General features: G+C 50.7%; 1 protein-coding gene across 1 annotated transcript; it reads left to right on the top strand.

Moving 5' to 3' along the window:
- Window positions 1-290: 290 nt before the first annotated feature.
- Window positions 291-17,087, top strand: SLC6A1 (solute carrier family 6 member 1). Its single transcript, XM_003785435.2, has 14 exons — window positions 291-679; window positions 1,072-1,203; window positions 1,727-1,827; window positions 3,242-3,351; window positions 5,348-5,480; window positions 8,289-8,423; window positions 8,599-8,702; window positions 8,973-9,097; window positions 10,397-10,509; window positions 10,846-10,977; window positions 12,225-12,327; window positions 13,526-13,626; window positions 14,410-14,577; window positions 16,731-17,087. Exons 1-14 carry the CDS (start codon window positions 442-444, stop codon window positions 16,833-16,835), a joined length of 1,800 nt encoding a protein of 599 aa, XP_003785483.1. The 5' UTR covers window positions 291-441; the 3' UTR covers window positions 16,836-17,087.
- Window positions 17,088-19,748: the final 2,661 nt, after the last annotated feature.

The following is a 19,748-nucleotide window of genomic DNA, read 5'->3' as shown; positions in this document are numbered from 1 at the left end:
CTCTTAATTGCATCCTTGGAGGCAAAGATGAGGATTTTTTCACTAAATAGTTAATATTTCCATTTGGAGTTTGGTCACCTTAGGTTTCTGTTCTGAGCAGGACACATAAGGGAGGATGTGACACAGATGGCCAGAGTTGAAGTGAGCCTGGTGACAGGGACAGGCCGCATCCTCACTCTCACGGTCTTTGGCTGCAGTGGGTGCCTTCCTTGCTCCAGGAGTGGGGCAGGCGGAAGCCAGTGGGCTTACAGAGCCTTTGTGGGGTATTTTGTTTTTGTTATTTTAGCACAAGGCAACTCCAGGGTTCTGCCCTCTTTCTGTGCCTGACACCCCAAATCTGTCCTCCTAGGGTGACCTTGAACCGCAAAACTGCTGTCCACGTGGACCGGGGCTGACATAGCACGTCCCTCCACCAGGACCCCTGTGTCCAAACTCCGAGACATGGCGACCAATGGCAGCAAGGTGGCCGACGGGCAGATCTCCACGGAGGTCAGCGAGGCACCTGTAGCCAATGACAAGCCCAAAACCCTGGTGGTCAAGGTGCAGAAGAAGGCAGCGGACCTGCCTGACCGGGACACGTGGAAGGGCCGCTTCGACTTCCTCATGTCTTGTGTGGGCTATGCCATCGGCCTGGGCAACGTCTGGAGGTTCCCCTATCTCTGCGGGAAAAACGGTGGTGGTATGTGCTGACCTGGTGACCTCCCAGCTGGGTCTGGACCCTGTGGAGTCTTCACTTAGGCATTTTCTGGGGCAGCTATAGGAGAAAAGGCCCCCTGAGGACTTCAAAGGGAATTCCAGGCTCCAGTTTTTGTTTTTTGTCCCTTTATAGAATGGTTCCCAAAGGACTATTGTCCTCTGTCAATGACACAAAAAGCTCATCTGTTCATTTTGCAAAGAACAGGGGATGTATTTGAGCAGAGGACATCCCTGGGCCTCAGATGGGCTTTGGGTGCTGCATTGAGGCAGGACATAAGGAAATCCCAGATGGGGACCCAGAGCCACAGTGCTCCCTCGGACAGGGGTTTCTCCAAAATCCTGGGGCCATGAGCATCTGCCTTCTCTTCCCCACAGGAGCCTTCCTGATCCCCTATTTCCTGACACTCATCTTTGCGGGGGTCCCCCTCTTCTTGCTGGAGTGCTCCCTGGGCCAGTATACATCCATCGGGGGCCTGGGGGTGTGGAAGCTGGCCCCCATGTTCAAGGGTAAGTTGCAGAGTGGGGCCCTGGGTCATGGCAGTGCTCCCTCCAGGGGCTTCTGGACATGCCCTTTGGGAGAGAGGGAACTGCTCAGATCATGTGTGAGCAGAGTGACGGCTGTTGCAAAGGACCAGGTGACAGATGACAATGCTGGTTAGAAACAAGGTGGTAGAGGTGGAGAGAGGGACTCGATTCAGAGGCACTCACACTTCAGCCTGGCCTGCCCTGTCAGCTCATTCCCCTGCAAAGTCTGGGTGTGACTTTCCTTGCTTCACACTGACGGAGGGTATGGGCCCCCCTCGCCTGGCAAGCCGAGCTCCCCAGCCCCACCCACTACCAGCCTGTACTGGCCCCTCACTGGCCAGATGTACATGACCTCTAGCAGTCACCACTTTTCTCTTAGTCCCAGTGTCCTCAGTAGTGCCTGTTTCCAAAATCAGTAAGGTTGTAGACGCCATGGGACACATGGGGCCTGGGACTGTAACTGTTCTGACTGTGTATAAATGCATGACGGTGTGTCCTGTCCCAGGCGTGGGCCTCGCGGCTGCTGTGCTATCATTCTGGCTGAACATCTACTACATCGTCATCATCTCCTGGGCCATCTACTACCTGTATAACTCCTTCACCACGGTGAGCGGCCCCTCTAACCACCCGCTCTGGCAGGAGTCAGAGCCTTCTCTCTGTCTGCTGGGACCAGCCTCCGGCTGACAGGGCCGTTCCTGGAGGAGCGGGGGACTCAGTTTGTCTTTAGGAGCCCTTGTCTCCCTCCCACAGCAGAGGTAGCCCTGCAAACCGAGCATCGTCTCTGGGCCCGGCACCTTGTGTAGGCTGCCGTCTAACCCTCATGATGAGAGATCCTCTTAGCCCATTTTGAATGGACCCAGACAGCCCAGGGTCTAATATTGACTCTACTATCCGCCAGCTGTGCGACTTTGGGAAAAAACTTAACCTCTCTGAGTCTCAGTGCCCTCATTTATAAAACGGGAATGAAAGTGAAACCCACTTCAGTTCCTCAAAGTCTGAAAACAGAATGACTGTATAGTCCAGAAATTCCACTTTTGGGTAAATACTCAAAGAATTGAAAGCAGGATCTCCATGAGACACCTGTACACCCACATTCACGGCAGTATTATTTAGACAATTGTCTGTCTCAAAGGTAGAAACAACTCAAGTGTCCACTGATGAAGGGATACGCCAAATGTGGTCTAGCCACACAGTAGGGTGTTATTTAGCCTTTAAAAGCAAGGACGTTCTGACACTTCCCCACATGGGCTAACCTGGAGATTGTTATGTTAAGTGAAATAACAAAGGACAGATACTGTATGACCTCAGTGCCTGCGGGAACTGGAGCGGTCAAATTCATGTGGGCAGAAAGTAGGGTACTGGCTGCCAGGTGCTGGGGAGGGAGAATGGGAGTTGTTTTAGTGGGCACAGATTTTCTGTTTTGCGAAATGAACGAAGTTCTGAAGATACTGATGATGGTTGCACATTATGACTGCAGTTAATGCCACTGAACTGTATACCTGTAGATTTTATGTTATGTGTATTTTATCACAATGAAAAAGTGGAAGGAAATGAAACCCACTTCCTAGGCTTGCTGTGAGGATTAAGGAGCAGGTGTCTGTAAAGTGCTTGGAACCACAGCCGGCACAGAACAAGTGTGTTTGCCGCTGTCACCATTGTGCAGAGAATCAGACTGGCCCCGTCTCTTGCTCAAAGTCGAATACCTGGGAAGTGGCCCAGGAGGCATCATGAGACCTTACAGGGCAGCTCGGAAGGCTGATTCTCACAGCGAGTGGGTCGAGGTTCAAATCTCAGCTCTGACATTTAGTAGCTGAGCCTTCTCAAGCAAGTAGCTGCCCCTCTCTGATCTGCGAGGGGATCTTAATGCTCCCCGGGTCCCAGAGCTGCTGGGAAGGGGAGGTGGGCTGTGAGGAGACTTGGGGGACTGCAAGGGCGGGCAGGGGGCACTGGGACCATTTGTGCCAGCCCCTGGCGGTTCGGCAGGATTTGTCCTCATGACCACATGCCTGTGCCCTTGCAGACCCTGCCGTGGAAACAGTGTGACAACCCCTGGAACACGGACCGCTGCTTCTCCAACTACAGCGTCGTCAATACCACCAACATGACCAGCGCTGTGGTGGAATTCTGGGAGTGAGTGTGGGACCGCCCACGGGGGCAGGGGCCCAACATGTCAGGAAGGGCCTGGCAGGGGACAGACGCTCCTCAAAGGGTAGTGGAAGAGTTTGATAAAGGGGCTGACGCCATGTGCTGTATCACTTCAACATTTCAGTCATCAACAGACCACATATACACAGTGGTCACGTAAGACTTTAAGACCTAATGCCATATTTGTACTGTACCATTTAGTATGTCTGAAAACATAAATACTACCACAATGTTACCATTGCCTGCGGTACTCAGCACCGCCACATGCTGGACAGGTGTGTAGCCCAGGAGCAGAAAGGCTGTCCTAGACAGCCTCGGTGTGCGGTAGGCTGTGCCACCAGGTCTGGTAAGCTCACGCTATGGCGTTCACACGACAATGGAATCACCCGAAAATGCTTTACGCAGAATGCATCCCCATGGTTCAGTAACACATGAGTGTGTTTGCAGAAGTGTGTGCAGGGTTAAGGGAGTCACCAGGGGTGGTGAAGCCCTTTCCCCCCAAGAAAGAGCGTGACCATGGCAGGTGCCATGGGACATACCCTATGACCTTTAGTAGAGAAACTCAGCTGCAGACCAAGCCATCAGGGAGCACAAATTCTCTGATGTGTCTGCCTCTCATCTGCTGCCAGTGCCTCGCACTGGTCAAACACAGCTAGAGCCGGAAGGCAGGCAGCCAGGTGATGTAGCCATAGCAGTCCTGGGGCTTAACTTAGGGTGAAGAAGGGTGGAGAGTGGATCAGAGGGGCGAATGGAGGGGAATGACTGGCACAACCAGGAGGAATCATTGGAATTCATCCCGAGCACCAGCCCAACCTACTTAGGACCACCCCTGCAAGAGATTGACGCAGGGTTCTAGAAGAGAGAGTGGAAAGGAACCTTAGTGAAGGCTGTGCTGGCGATGTCTTCAGGGGAGCGCTTCACAGAAGGTGTGTGTTGGGGGCATTGATCGACACGATGAGGTACTGGGCCCCAGTCTCTTTGGCATGAAGGAAGCATGTGCGGGGCAGCTCAGGAGAGTCCCTGAGCAACTTTGAAGGTGCGCCTTGCTGAAGCGCCCAGAAGGAGGCGCTTTCTCAGGAGGCGTCAGACCAGGGCTGCCTGACCTCAGGGGTGCAGGGTCTTGGCCGGGCTGTTTCTTCACAAATGAAAACCAAATTCTGCTCTGGCAGAGCTGTGATGTCTGCCACGCACAACTCTCAAACACATCAGGACTTTGCATTCATTTATTTCTTCAGTAAACATTTCTTGAGCCCCTACTGTGTGCTGGTGTGGTTAGAGACAGGGGTGTGCAGGCAGACAGTGGTGACACCATTGAGCTAAGAGGGGAAGCGAAGGAGGCTGCCTGTCCAAGGAGGCACCTGGACCAGCCCAGGCGTGGTGAGATGAAAACAGCACAGGGAGGGCAGGAGCTGGCAGAGGAAGAGCTGGCATGAAGGCGTGGAGGAGGCAGGAGAGAGCGTGGAGAGAGTGGCACAGCACCAACCAGGGGATGACTGATGGTTCCATCCGATGAGGCTGAGGGGCTGCACCGAGCCCTGGGAACTGGAGAGAGAAGCACGAGGAACAGCCCGAAAAGGCCTTGAAAGGCCAACTGGGGAGTTGGGGCTCTGAGAACAAGAGGGAGCTATTCACGCTGATCTTTAAGCAGGGGAGTGACATGATCAGACTTGCAATTTAGAAGGTTCCCTGGGGCTGGCTGGAGTAGGACAGATCAAAAGCAGGGTCACACTAGGAGGCCACCAGGCCACCAAATGAGCAATAAGGGTGGCTGACGAGGCCCCAGCAGGTCCTGCTCTCTTCGATCTGATGAGTACATAGCACTTCTACTGATCAGTATAATGAGTCCCCATCCACCTCTCAAATCATGGTGATCCCAGTGTCAGCACAGTTACAGGGCAGGATATCCTCTGTGTCCCTGTCCTGGTCACTCCAGCTCCTGCAAGCCCCGTATGACCTTCTCCTCCCTCCACTGTCCGGCCAGGCGCAACATGCACCAGATGACAGACGGGCTGGACAAGCCAGGTCAGATCCGCTGGCCACTGGCCATCACACTGGCCATCGCCTGGATCCTCGTGTATTTCTGCATCTGGAAAGGTGTTGGCTGGACTGGAAAGGTAAGAAGTTTACGTGCATAGTGGGTACAGGAGGGGACCTGGCAGGGGACCTCTGCCTTGGCTGAGGAGCCCATACCTCGCTGAGCCCCATCTGACCTTGAGTTAAGAAGGTCTCTTCAACTCTCTGTGCATCCGTTTCCTCCTGTAAATTTCTAACAGTAATACTACCTTCCTTCTGGACAGTCGTGAAGATTAGAGGAAATAACGCAAGTCAGGCACAGGCACTGTGCCAGATTAGCACTGTGCTAGGATCGTGGTGAGTCCCACGAGATTCCACTGGGCCCGACGGAGCCATCCCCAGACAGAGGGCAAATGTTGCTTAAGGACCATCGACAAATGTTCCTGAGCATCTGCTCTGTGCTGAGCCTTGTCCTAGATGGAAGGGCTCCAAAAATGAAAACTTCATGTCCTGAGCCTTGGGAAACACTAAAGATGGGAAGATTAACGGTTACATACTCTGTTCACAGTCCTGAGCTCAGATGCCAACTTGGCTATTTACTGACTGTGAGCTCAGGCAAGTCACTCGCCTCCCTGAAACTCCCTGTTCTCCTTTGTAAACCACTTATCTATTGGTTTATTATGATAATCAAATAAGGTGGTCATTTTGTAAAGCCCTCAGCATAGCAAGGGGAGTTGTTGTTGCTTTTGTTTTTATTACTGGCAAGTACAGAGCAATGCTGAGCTGGAGCGTCCAGCCTGGGGACGGCTGGGGAGCTGCCTGATTAAACCAGGGGGAGGAAACTGGCCTCAGAGCCCCCTTCTCCATTTCAAGCCCCACCCCAGGAGGTCAGGGACAGAAGATGGAAGAGTTTCTCACTGGCCCAGGCATGAAGGAAATTCAGAGGGCAAGCATGTCATCTGAGATCTTATGGCAAAGAAAGGGCAAAGAAGGGATTTGAACTGAATTCGGGGCAGTCAGAACCACAAAGGAGATTGATGCAGGGTTCTCGAAGAGGTAGTGGAAAGGAACCAATCAGAACCATAACAAATCCCACACTTGGGTAGGGGCAGAGCTAATGAATGAAAAGAGTTCTATTTCAGTCTGGTGGGAACTTTGGACCCACTGAGCTCTCAGATTCAAGGTTGGTGTCAAAACATCTTTGACCTGATTCAAGGACTAGGAAGAGGGCACAGGTGTTTCCTCACTTTAGGAAGCAGAAAAGTATAGCGTCAAAGGGCTTTGAAAGAGTCTGTGTCTCAGCCCCCAGATACATAGCTCTGTGTGCTAGGGCAGGTTATTTTATCACTCTGAGCCTTTCATCTGTCAAATGGTTACAGTAACCGTAACTTACAAGGCTGTCACAAAGACAGAGGGAGACCTGCAGAATGCTTAGCCAATGCCTAGCACACAGTAGGCATTCAAAGCATAGTATCAATTATAATCATTTTGGGGTGGTAGAGTTCCTGCCACTTCTTGGGGGCAGAGAATAGGGCCCCTCTCACGGCATCAGTTGAAGATGTCAACTAATCCATCCGCAAGCATTTATTGAACACCTACTGTTTGCCTGTGTTCGTGCTTCCGTGCTGAGCATAAAAGGCACAGGGAAGTCCTAAGCACATTGTAGTTCCTCCTATAGGTGAACTTTCTGAGTAATGAGGGTGATCATACCCACTTTCCAGAAAAGAGAAGGCAAACTTCTGAGGAGATTAAGAAATTGACCCAAAGTCACACAGCCTGTTGGTGACACAGATGACTTTGAATCTCTTTTGCTAATTCCAAGTGTAGTGGTTTTTCTAGTGGATCATGGCCACTGAGGATTCCCACAGTCGAGTCAGGGGTGAAGCTAACCCAGACTGAGATACGAGGGCCTTGAACTTGCCCATTGCTCTTCCACTCTAGTGAGCAAAGAAATGCAATTTCAGACAATGAGCATCTTTGATAGAAATGATTGTCACTCTGGCAAAAGGTAATTTTTAAAATGATTATGCTCAGTGGCGGCCACTCTGTGATGCTGGGTGAGGCTTCTTTTCTAGGAGGCAATGGACAGTGTGGATAAAAAGGCTTTGACAAGGTTATTCCTTTTTGCTCAGTAACTCCACTTCTATAATTTTTGCCCAGAAAGGGTATAATCATTCTGTAGGTAAAGATTTATGTATAGGGCTGTTCAACGTAGTATGACTTAGATCCACATAAAATTGGAGGTAATCTAAATAGGTAAGAGTATGGCAAACTTGAAAAAAGGTTGATGAGACCCCCTGATGGACTATTTTGTGTAATTAAAAAATCATATTGTCCAGAAGACAATAAAACAACATTTAGTAAACAAAACAGGAAAGAAAACTGTATGTACTATGTGTTTTCAATTTTCAGTGTGTTAAATGAATAAGGAAATATATAATATGAACCTCATTTTATAAGCAAATGTGACTGTGCATGTATTTGTCAGACAATTATTGGGCATCTACTGTATGCCATGGACTGTTCTAGGTATTGGGAGGACAGAGACACAAACACTCTGTCTCTTATATTATTTATTAATACATCCTAGGAGTTGGCAAAGGGAACTTGTGTGTGTGTTCATATGTAATTTTTTAATTTTCCTGCCACCACATGTGTTATTCAGATAACTTAGAAGTCAAAAAATAAGAGGGGACGGGAGAAGGAAAAAAAAAACAAGCACTGAGCTGGTTGATTCAGACTCCAAGGAGCTTCAGAAAAATGGCCAAACAGAGCGGGAATCCAGGAAGGCCTCCTGGAGGAGGAAGAACTGAGCCCAGAGCCACAACAGGTGTAGAGGCAGGTGAGGCAGGGCTGGAGGAAGCCTGGGGGTGTTGGAGGGTGTCACTGGTCACCCACTCTCCTCCCAGGTGGTCTACTTCTCTGCCACGTACCCCTACATCATGCTGATCATCCTGTTCTTCCGCGGAGTGACGCTGCCAGGGGCCAAGGAGGGCATCCTCTTCTACATTACACCCAACTTCCGAAAGCTGTCGGACTCCGAGGTAAGCATCCCTCCGAGCCTGGCTCCTCTCACCAGCTTTAAGACATGTCACTGTGCCTCTCTGACCCTGACCTGTAAACCAGGTTTATTGCCAGGTAGAGCTGGTGAGCACCTGTAGAAGGCTCTGGAGAGCTGTGACTAATGGCTTTGGCCAGTTTTGATAATTCTTCCCATAGGTGTGGCTGGATGCAGCTACCCAGATCTTTTTCTCCTACGGGCTGGGCCTGGGATCCCTCATCGCACTTGGGAGCTACAACTCTTTCCACAACAACGTCTACAGGTGCGTGGGAGTCCCCCATTCCCGGCCACGCCCCTCCGGTCCCCTGGCTTTTATCAAGCGTTCAGTCCTTCCTTGATCACATTTGCCCTCTCAGCTCAACCCCTCTATGAGCCAGACTCTTTTGTCACTCCCTGTGGTTGCGCCCCTTCTCTGACCCTGACCCACTGTCTAGGCCCTCCCCTCACAGGCACGATCCTCCCCTTGCCTCCAGAACCACGGGACACCTTCCTGCCAGCCCTGTCCCCTGACCCCACCCCTCCCGCTCTCCAGGGACTCCATCATCGTCTGCTGCATCAATTCCTGCACCAGCATGTTCGCAGGGTTCGTCATCTTCTCCATCGTGGGCTTCATGGCCCACGTCACCAAGCGGTCCATTGCTGATGTGGCGGCTTCAGGTCAGCACCTCACTGTGCAGGGTCTGGGCTCCTGGGGAGGGAGGGGTTGACCGTGTGGCATTTGCAGTCACGGTCACCAACACCTGGTTCGCAGGCATTGGGCACTCCCTGTGTGCCAGGCAGTGTCCCAAGCATTTTACATGGACTGTATCCCTGAATCTTCCCAGCGTTACCTGATATCCACTATTGTTATCCCATTTCATAGATAAGGAAACTAAGGCTCAGCAAAGTCACCTGCCCAAGGTCATGGAGCTAGGAAGGTGGTGGATCTGGAGTTTGAGCTCAGGTCTGGCTCACTGAAAGCCTGGGCTGTGAGTCTCCTGGCCACACTGGCACATCCAACACAATCATGGGGTTTTTTTAGAAGCGAAGACCCCACTCTTGCCCCTGGGGCATAAACTTTGGTCCAATCTGGACATGTTCATCACCACAGTACAAAGCTCCTCAAGTCTGTGCTTTTATCCCAGCTCCACAAAGAATCTCACCAAGTGGGCTGTGCCCGCTGTGCTTGCCACACAGCTGTCAGTGCCACAGGGCTTGGAGAGAATCCCACGCCTGCTCAGCCAGGCAAGCAGCAAACAGGAGGACCCAGTGTGTGCACGGCAGAGGCTTGAAGCTCTGAGAGGTGACATGACTTGTCCCTTAGAGAATTGGGCTGGCCTCATGGGAAGGAATGCTCTCTACAGAGGTTCTAATCTCCCCTACAAAGACAGCCCCCACCTCCTTTCTCTGCAACTCCCTGGCCACCTTCACCCCCTTCCAGAGCCAGGTCAGGGAGGTTAGTCTTCTTCCTTCTCACACCAAGGTATCCCCTGATCTTCTGGACACCTCCACCAGACACTCAAACACAACATGTCAAACAAGGCTCCCCGAGCCTTCTCCCCGCTGTGCTCCCCATTGCAGAAAGGCCTTTGTCATCACCCAGTGCCCACGCCAGGGACCTCAGCACCATCCTGGGCTCTTCTCTCCCTCCCCTGTGAGCCAACCGGTACCAGGACAGCCCCTTCTGCCTCCTAGGAGCCTCCATCTGGCCACCTCTCTGCACCTGTATGTCCCTACCACTGACCAGGCCATGACAGTCCCTCATCTGGACAGTGGCCACAGCTCCTCACTGGTCCCTGGACATAACCCTTGTGACCCCTCCACCCCTGTCCTATTTCCTCCTCTGGAGAAAGGGGCTGACAACACTCTCTCCAAAGGTGACTCTGAAGATGAAATGAACTAAAGCTTAGAAAGCAGGCGAGTGGCTGAAGGTGCTTAGGACCCTTTCCTCCTTCTTTCTTGCCCTTCCCTCCACAGGCCCTGGGCTGGCGTTCCTGGCGTACCCAGAGGCGGTGACCCAGCTGCCCATCTCTCCCCTCTGGGCCATCCTCTTCTTCTCAATGCTGCTGATGTTGGGCATTGACAGCCAGGTGAGGAGCCCACTCCTCCATCCAGACCCAAGCCGGGACTGAAGGCCACTCTTAGGTCCCCAAGATGACCAAGAATGTCAGACCCTTAGAATGTCCTACGGCGTGAAACTTCAGACAATTCTCCATTTTCCTGAAGGGGAAACTGGTGCCCAGAGGGAAGGGACTGTCCTGAGGTCACAAAGTGTGTCAGAGGCAGAGTCAGCTTGGATCCTGGGGTGCTGCTGGCCCTGCTGTCCCGACGCTGCTGGGCCTCCTGCCTTTCCTTAGAGGGTCAGGCTCTGGGTGGGATTGGGCCGGGGTCTGCTGCAGGTGGCTGACATCTTCCTCCTCCTAAAGTTCTGCACCGTGGAGGGCTTCATCACAGCCCTGGTGGATGAGTACCCCAGACTCCTCCGCAACCGCCGGGAGCTCTTCATTGCTGCTGTCTGCATCATCTCCTACCTGATTGGCCTCTCTAACATCACCCAGGTGGGCTCCGTCAGCACCTGGTATGCCCCCAGCACTGCTTCCAGGACCTCTTTTTTCCAGCCCTGTCATGTCCCACCTTTGATCTTTCTATAAGCACCATCTCTGTGCCAACCCCGGGCACACAGCAAAGAGTCAGATGGGGTCCCTGTAGCAGGGTCCCTGTCCTCCAGGGGCTCATAGGAGACACATTAGAGCTAGGAAGTATAGAGCAGAGCTAGAGAATGTAGTCCCTAACCTGGCCTGGGCACCAGGGACTGCTTCCTGGAGGAGAAAGTTTTATAGGAACTGTGTTGTGAAAGGCTCGTAGAAGTTAGTCTAAATGGAGTTGACATTGCCCAAAGCTTTTTTTCATTCTCATTTTTCTCTTTGTATTGATATGAAATAGAGAAATGCTCTCTGCATTCAAGGCCTTCTGAGTCTAGTCAGAAGACATAGACATCCTGATGAATTGTACAATAAATATAAATGACTCTAAAGACATTAGCTCAGCCCTGTGGATCTGATTTATGATCCGTGAAACCATCTCTGATCCAAATGCAGTACTGATTCAGGGTTAGTGTTCATTTATTCCTTCATTCATTCACAGTTGGAAATTCAGCAATTAATGCGTCAGACACTACCATGTCTGCTCTCTCAGACCTTCCGTTTTGGTGGATGAGACTGACATACAAATTAGATGATTTCAGAGTGTTAAGTGCCATGAAGAAAAGAGGATAGTAGAGTACAGAATGACCACTCTACCTCAGATAAGGTAGTGAGGAGAGGTCCGTCTAAGGAAACAACAGTTGAGCTGAGACTTCAATGATGAGGAGGAGCCAGGGGAAGAAAGCATGCAGGTGCAAAGGCCCTGAGGCAGGAGTGGGCTTGGGTGTTTGAGGGACAGAAAGGAGGACAGTGGCAGTGGCAGAGGAGTGAAAGTGTAGGGGTGAGGGGTGTGATGTGAAGACCCAGACCACACAGGATCTTTCAGGCGAAGGCATGTGGATTGGACTGGATTGGATATCTCTGTACTTGTTTATAGTATCGTCTTATTTAAGACGCAGTGGGTTTTAAGCAGTGGAGAGACATGACTGATTTACATTATAGAAAGATGGTCCTGATGATCACTGCCTATTTCTGCCCTTCAGCCCTACCAGAGGATAGTTTCTTCCCACCCTTGTCAGGCCCCAAAGCCTACGTCACCTGTGAACTGAATGCACTGGGCACTGGGGGACGCGGGCCTGTTCTCACCTCTTTTCGTCTTGCAGGGGGGCATTTATGTCTTCAAACTTTTCGATTACTACTCTGCCAGTGGCATGAGCCTGCTGTTCCTCGTGTTCTTTGAATGTGTCTCTATTTCCTGGTTTTACGGTGAGCATCAACCCCCCTTCCCCCGTTCATTCATTCAGTCAGTCAGTCCTGTCTTCAATCATCATTCAACAATACCACTTGAGCACCAGGCCCTTTCCCTGTGTTAACTGCTTTATTCTTCACAAGACAATTCAGTGAGGTGAGCATAAGAGGAGCCCACATTTAGAAGATGTAAGAACAGTTAAATAAATTTATGTAAAATGGGAGCCGACGTTTCTTCATAAACCTTAGAATATTCAAAAAGGTTTGGTTGAGATTTTTTACCTAGAAAAGGGAAACCAAAACATCTTATAGTTATGTATTTGACAAAAGCTAGGCTGTAATTAAAAGTGTGCACTGTCTTAGAACAAATAACAAAGGAAGCATTCATTTTATTTGTTTGTTTTGTGGCTTAAGTTTCCTGAGCCAACTTTGCAACAGTCAAAAGGCCATTCTTCCCTGCGTGTTCGATTGTCACGGCAGATCAGATGTTTTGAAGGAGATGTGACATTCTGTGTATCCCCTTTGCTATACCTGCCATCTCACCCCCTGTCATTGTCCCTCTTCTCTCTCTAACTGTTCTAACAGTCAGATCTTCACTGGTCAGCGACTGTGCTTGTGTTTCGACCAGTGCTCAACATCACCCTGTGGATTGAGGGTTTATTTTTTTTGTAAGATTTGCAATTCTTCTTTGCAGTTGATGGCCGGTTTCTTCTAGAATCAGCACATCGGGGAAGAACCACCCCTGCCCAGCGAAGCCTTTGAGGAATGGCTTTGCTGGGCACATGTTGGGGTGAGGGACATTGAGAATGGGGGAGGACACATCTTCTAAGTACTTTTATGTTAGCAGGTGTCTTCGCTTTAGGGAGACTTGTTTTCCTGCGCAACCCACATGCTATGGGGATTGGGCTTCTGAAAAACTACTTAGAAAATGAGGATCCCAAGTGGCACCAGTGGCTCAAGGAGTAGGGTGCTGGCCCCATATGCCGGAGGTGGTGGGTTCAAACATGGCCCTGGCCAAAAACTGCAAAAAAAAAAAAAAGAAAGAAAGAAAAGAAAATGAGGATCCCCAGAGTATTGGTCTGGGGTACAGACAAGGACACTGAGGCTCAGAGAGGTTAGGTGGCTTTCCATGGTCACACTGAGGAAAAACAGCAGACTTTGGCTTTGAGCCCATAGTTCCCACAGCTCATCCTTCCCTCTGCTCCTGATGTCACAGGTGTCAATCGATTTTATGACAATATCCAAGAGATGGTTGGCTCCAGGCCCTGCATCTGGTGGAAACTCTGCTGGTCTTTCTTCACCCCGATCATCGTGGCGGTAAGAACAAGGCTTGACCAGCTATGTCAGGGTGAGGCTAAACCAGGCCCTGGTTGAGGGGGGAGGGCTCAGGTCCAGGGAGAAGCTTCTGGAGGCAAAGGCAGGTGGAAGTGGCCCCTAGAAACCCTGATCCTGGATAATATTTCCCCTGCTCTTTGTCCAGCATCTGCTCTGTACCCTGCTGGGTACCAGACACATTACCACCCTGGTGAACCACAGTGAAACGGGCATTTCCATCCCACTTACTGCTGAAGGGTCTGGGGCTCCCCCAGCTAGTTAGTGCTGGGATTCAGACCAGGTCGGCCTGATTTGGAAGCTCAAGCTCTCATTCTCAGTGTCTCCACTCGTTCTTCCCACAAGGGGAAGCTGAGGCAGGCATGGGAAGGGAGGGGATCCCTGAGGTCCCTGAGGTGGAGGCTGGGCCACTGCACATGTGTGTCCTGCATGGAGGCACCCAAATGATGGCAGGCCGAGGTCTGAATCCCACCCTTGTTCTGTCTGCTTCCCAAGCTGGCAAGCCTGGAGGAAGAGATTTCTCTTTCTAACCAGTCCCGCTGGAGGGCTGTTTCTTCCTTCTGATCCTCCCTGAGATGGTGCCTTTTCTGTTGCTCACCAGAGGCACTTTATGTACTAGCGGTGGCCTTGGGTGCAGGACTCCCGAATGCTGGGCCCTTTAAGAATGAGCCTCAGGGGAGTGGGGGAGGGCAGTGGACCTACTGACTGCAGGGTTGTCCACTCCGGGTGACTGACTGCTCCCTCTCCATCCCTCCTGACCCTCCCCAGGGTGTGTTCATTTTCAGTGCTGTGCAGATGACTCCTCTCACCATGGGAAGCTACGTTTTCCCCAAGTGGGGGCAGGGCGTGGGCTGGCTCATGGCTCTGTCTTCCATGGTCCTCATCCCAGGGTACATGGCCTACATGTTCCTCACCTTAAAGGGCTCCCTGAAGCAGGTAAGCCCCTTTCCACCTTCACATTGCTAGTCCCCTTCCCTCCCTGTGCTGGGCACAGCCCTGCCCTTTGTGAAGTTCACTGTCTAGCTGGGGAGACAGACAAGCTGATAGCTAATGAAAATAGAGTGTTTGTCAGAGCCACTGCAACTGGGCAAACTGTGCCACTTTAGTCCTGCCTGGGGTAAGGAGGATTAGGGAAGGCTTCTTGGAAGAGGAAGCCTGAGGGTAAATCAGACTTCAAAGGCTGAGAAGCATGTGCAAAGGCCCAGGGGTATACACTGCAATTGGTGAACTGGACTGAGGTCAGTGTGGCTGGAGGGTACGGTAGGGAGGGGCATAAGGAAAGGTGTGGTAAGAGATGAGGGGACGGGAGTTAGAAGGTCTAGCCAGATCATGAAGGGCTTTGGAAATCAGGACAAGAACTTTGGACTTTATCAGAAGGCAATGGGGAGCCTTCAAGGGTTTGGAACAGGTGAAGGATAGGCTTAGATTTGTTTGAAGCTTACCCTAGATCTCCTTTGTGGGCTCAATATAGAGAAAATGTGGTCTTACCCACAAGAAGAGACACAGCAGGAAGGACACACTATCCCCACCATCCTATCACAGTCCATGCCCGCTATCTGTTAATTGCACTGAATTCTTGAGTGCAGTGAGGCAGTGCAGGAGAGGACCAGGTAAAAAGTCACTGGTAGGGCACGTGTGGGCTGAGAAGACGTCACTGAGGAGGAGTGGAGAGTCAGAGCACGGAGGGCCACGGCAGGCAGGCCCTGAGGAGCGTTTCTCTGCCTCCTTTTCCTGGACCCTGGTCCTGTGAAACCCTCTGGGAGCCAGAGCTCTAAGGCCTGAGACATAGGGAAGACAGCAGCACAGCCCCTGAAGTGCCCAGCAGCCTCCTCCTTTCACATATGATAGAACAACTAACCCCCCAAGCTGGGGGCTGCTTTCCCACGCGTGCAGTCAGCTGTGAACAGAGCCAGTGCTTACATCCCTTTTTTCCGACTCTAGGTCCAAAGCTTTTGTTCTGGGAAGGGGCAAGGCAGATTGGGTATGAGCTGATGGGGCAGGATCGCAAGCCAAGTGTGCCGTAAAGGTAGTGGGAGGTTAATCTCCGCAGCAGACACATGCTGAGCACCTCCTATGTGCCAGACATATTGTCAGTGCTGGGGACACAACCATGAACCAAACAAGCAGAACTCTCACCCGCCTCAGGCTTAAATTCTGGTACAAGAAGATAAACGATTAAGAAAATAAGAGCATGGGAGGCCGAGGTGGGTGGATTGCTTGAGCTTAGGAGTTTAAGACCAGCCTGAGCAAGAGCAAGACCCCATCTCTGAAAAAAAAAAAAAAAAAAAACAGCCGGGTGTTGTGGCGGGTACCTGTAGTCCCAGCTACTCAAGAGGCTGAAGTGGGAGAATCCCTTGAGCCCAAGAGTTTGAGGTTGCTGTCAGCTATGACACAATGGCACTCTACCCAGGGCAACAGACTCTGTCTCAAAAATAAATAAATAAATACAAGCACACAAAATGGGGATGAGGACAATGGAGAAAAATAAAGTAGGGAATGCTGGGTGAGGCCTTGCTGAGGAGGTAAAATGCTTGAGCCAAGACCCAAGGAGGTAGAGAGGGAGCTATGTAACTACCTGAAAGGAACGTGGTGTCAGACAGCGGGCACAGCAAGTGCAAAGGCCCTGGGGCAGGAGCACAGCTGGCGTGTTTGACAGGCAGTGAGGAGTCCCGTATGGGAGGGTAGATTAGAGAGGGAACACCAAGGTCTGGAAAATGACAGGAGCCAGACTGTGTAGAGCCTTGCAGGACTTTGGCAAAATGGGAGCCTCTTCTGAGTCCTGATGAGTCGAGGTGTCAACATGACCTGTCTTTGGTTTCCCCGGGCCCCCTCCCACTACTGTGTTGAGAACAGAACAAAGGGGTGATGAGCAAGAATGGGAGGCGAGGGCCAGTTAGGAGTGACTGCAAGGGGCTGCCGCACGGCCAGGCAGGGCTGTGGAGTGGGTAGAGGATGTGGGATGTAATTTGAAGGCAAAACAGATGGGACAAGGCTGAAGAGGGGCTGGGAGAAAGGAACAACCAGTGCCCCACCATCCCAGCCTGGATTCTCCCCCGAGAGCCTCACTCCTTCCCTCCCGATGCCTTCAGCGCATCCAGGTCATGATCCAGCCCAGCGAAGACATCGTTCGCCCGGAGAATGGGCCGGAGCAGCCCCAGGCCGGCAGCTCAGCCAGCAAAGAGGCCTACATCTAGGGGTGGGGGGCGCTCGCCGACCCAGCACTCTCACCCCCGACCTGGCTGAGCACGACCACCACTTGATGTCTGAAGATAGCTTCTATCTCAACCTACCTCGAGTGGCGAGTCCAGACACCATCACCATGCAGAGAGAGGGAGGTGGGAGGACAGGGAAACCCCTGGGTGGGCCCTGCCCTGGGCAAGGGTACCTGGTGGCTTCCAGCACCCAGTGGGCTAGTGACCATTTAACCCTGGGCCCCATCAGCATCCAGCGGTCGGCGTTTGTAACGGGCCGTAGATCATTTTTATCCCGCCAGAGTGCGTGTCCGCCACAGTGAGGCCACACACGCTCCTGGCTTTTAGTCTCCTTCCTGACTGTTCTCTTACTGCCGAAACCCACGACTGTTATCGCGGACTTTGCAGGAGTTGCTTCCCCTCAGCACGCTGCTCTGCACACACGAAAAGGGCCTTTTGTACAACGGGATCTCCAGGGAGAGCTCGCTCTTAAGTGGCAGGGAGCCGGCGGAGCTCTGGCTTTCCTTTTCTGGTTTTCTTCCCAAGGCAGCTGGACAAAGTAACCCCCGGAGACCTCAGTCAGTATCCCCAGAGCTGCTTGTCACGCAGTCTGCGCAGAGTCCCTTGTGAGCATCCCTGCGGCTCACGCCCCCACCCCCCCAGGCCGGTCCCACTGGACCTGGCCCAAAGGCAATCAGTCCAGATGGGCCCTGCTTGTTGGAAAACTGCCTCAGGCACAATTGATTTCTTTCTATCGCCATTCCAGGGGCCTCTGGTCCCACTGGGGAAATTCCCTCATCAGGAACTCCGGTTTCTCTTAAGCTGCCCAGTTCTGCAGAGTTACAAAACAGATGCAGAGGAAATCGAGGGGGAGGGGTTTGTCCAAGAGTCCAGACAGACCATTATCTCTTGGTTTCCTTCTTAAACTACCATCCTCACTGCCGCCCCTTCCAGACCGCTGCCACCGCACCTTCCTCACTGCCACTAAACTCTACCCAGCCTGCTAGCTGAGGAGCTGGTGTTGATCCCGAAACACTCCCCCCAACCCCCGACGACATGCTTCCGAGATTAAAACGGCTTCATTGGGGAGTATCATTCGTTCCTTTCTGGAATTGGGCTCCGTGGAGGTGGTGGCCAATGGAGTGAGGACGGTTTCTTGCAAGCTCCAGTAACTCAGCGTCTCTCATTTGCCAATGGGTTCCCATGTAGCAAACTGTACGTCACGCCCCGTAGCTCCTTCGCTAGTTAGCTCACAAGCTGTGTTTTATGACTAATCCTTAATAACTATGGTAAATAACTGTGACTGTGGGTTTTTTAATCTCTTATCATTCTCATCCAAAAGTGACCAGCATACCAGTTCTTGCAATAAGATATTACCGTCAGAATATTAAGCACATTATTGTAGAGAAAAAAAAATGTATATGTGTACACATACAAATGCACACACATGCACACCCATCCTTCCGCGTGGCCCATAGGGTCTCATTTGATATTGTGTAGGAAGTCTAAAACCTTTTCCTGAGGTCATCTGTAAAATAGTCTCATTGCTAAGGCATCCCAAATGCCAAGTGGTGAATCCATGATCAAAATGCATACGTATTGTTAAATTATAGGGTTTAGAATGAAAGGAACCCATCACTGTGTCTCCTGGTCCCAAATCCCCATCTGTGTGTGAATTCCTTTAGAGTAAGGGCAGAAAGACTTCTAATTTCCTCTTTGTTTCTTCGAGGTAAAACTGAGACTAAGTCTTTCTAAGACAAACGCAGTTGTATTTAATGTTTGTAAGTAATTCTAAGTAAGATGTTTGGCAAGAGATCCCCTAACCGATTTCCATCCAAACCTATCTTATAGAGCACAATATTAAGTGTCGTACAATTACTGTGAAAACTGTGAATACGTGTAACTTTTTTTTTTTTAGTATTTGCCCGGGGGGGAAAAAAAAGAGATTGTATTATCATATATGCTTTTTTTTGCAATAAGGATTTATTCTGAGAACACCAAGTAAATCTATCTCTATATAAAAAATATATGTTATATATACATATTCAAACTATATACAGAGCCTGTTTTAAAAAAAATGACAGTATTATTTAGTAAAATTATCTGTTCTATGGACCAAATGTAAAATATTTATAAATGAAGATGCATTTTAAATGTCTATACATGGTGTCATTACTAGAGCACGGGCATTATGTAAGTTTCTAAGAATTTAGAGGAAAAATAATAAAGGTTCTATGATATCCAACACCAAAGCTTCAATTCTTTGGGGTTGAGGCACAGAAGCCCCTGCCATTAGATCTACACCGCCACATACGCACAAAACCCTTTCTCCCCAACACAGAGAGATTTGGGCTCAAAATCCAGCAACATGGAGCTAGACTTCCTCAAAGTCTTAGAATGAGGAGAAGGAACTTGAGTGTGACAAGGGGTGGCCCTTTCACTGGTCATGTGGCCGACTAAATAAGCCTCTGAAACTGTAGGATAATAGGATAATAGGAGCACATTTAGTTAACAGCAGCAGCTATTCCTTCACTGATTCTTTCCTCAACATTTTGATTTTTAAAATCTTATTTAGAAAAACTTGAATTCTAGAAGAATCAGTAAGAATTGTGCAATGGACATCAGCATACACTACGCCTAAGTCCACCAGCTGTCGACACGTTGCCACGTTTATTTTAACTCTCTGTTGTCGGGCAAGGTTCGATCTGGGGAACACTTTGAAACAGTCTGCTGAAATGAGAGACTCGGTCCAGAAACAAGATCTCAGACCTCAGTGAGGGTCGGAGAGGGTGACGGGAGAGCCAAGTTCCTCACCAGAACAAGCGAAAGAGGAGCATGCAATGTGTCTTCTACCACTGATCCTGCTGCCCTTGTGTGTAGCTTAGAGATGCCCCATGAGCACAGAATCTCAGTGGA

Source organism: Otolemur garnettii, unplaced genomic scaffold, assembly GCF_000181295.1.
Source record: "Otolemur garnettii isolate 467f Iridium unplaced genomic scaffold, OtoGar3 scaffold00015, whole genome shotgun sequence".
NCBI classification, from domain to species: Eukaryota; Metazoa; Chordata; class Mammalia; order Primates; family Galagidae; genus Otolemur; species Otolemur garnettii.
The sequence above is the reverse complement of the archived record's forward strand: the minus strand, read 5'-3'. Positions and strand labels throughout refer to the sequence as shown.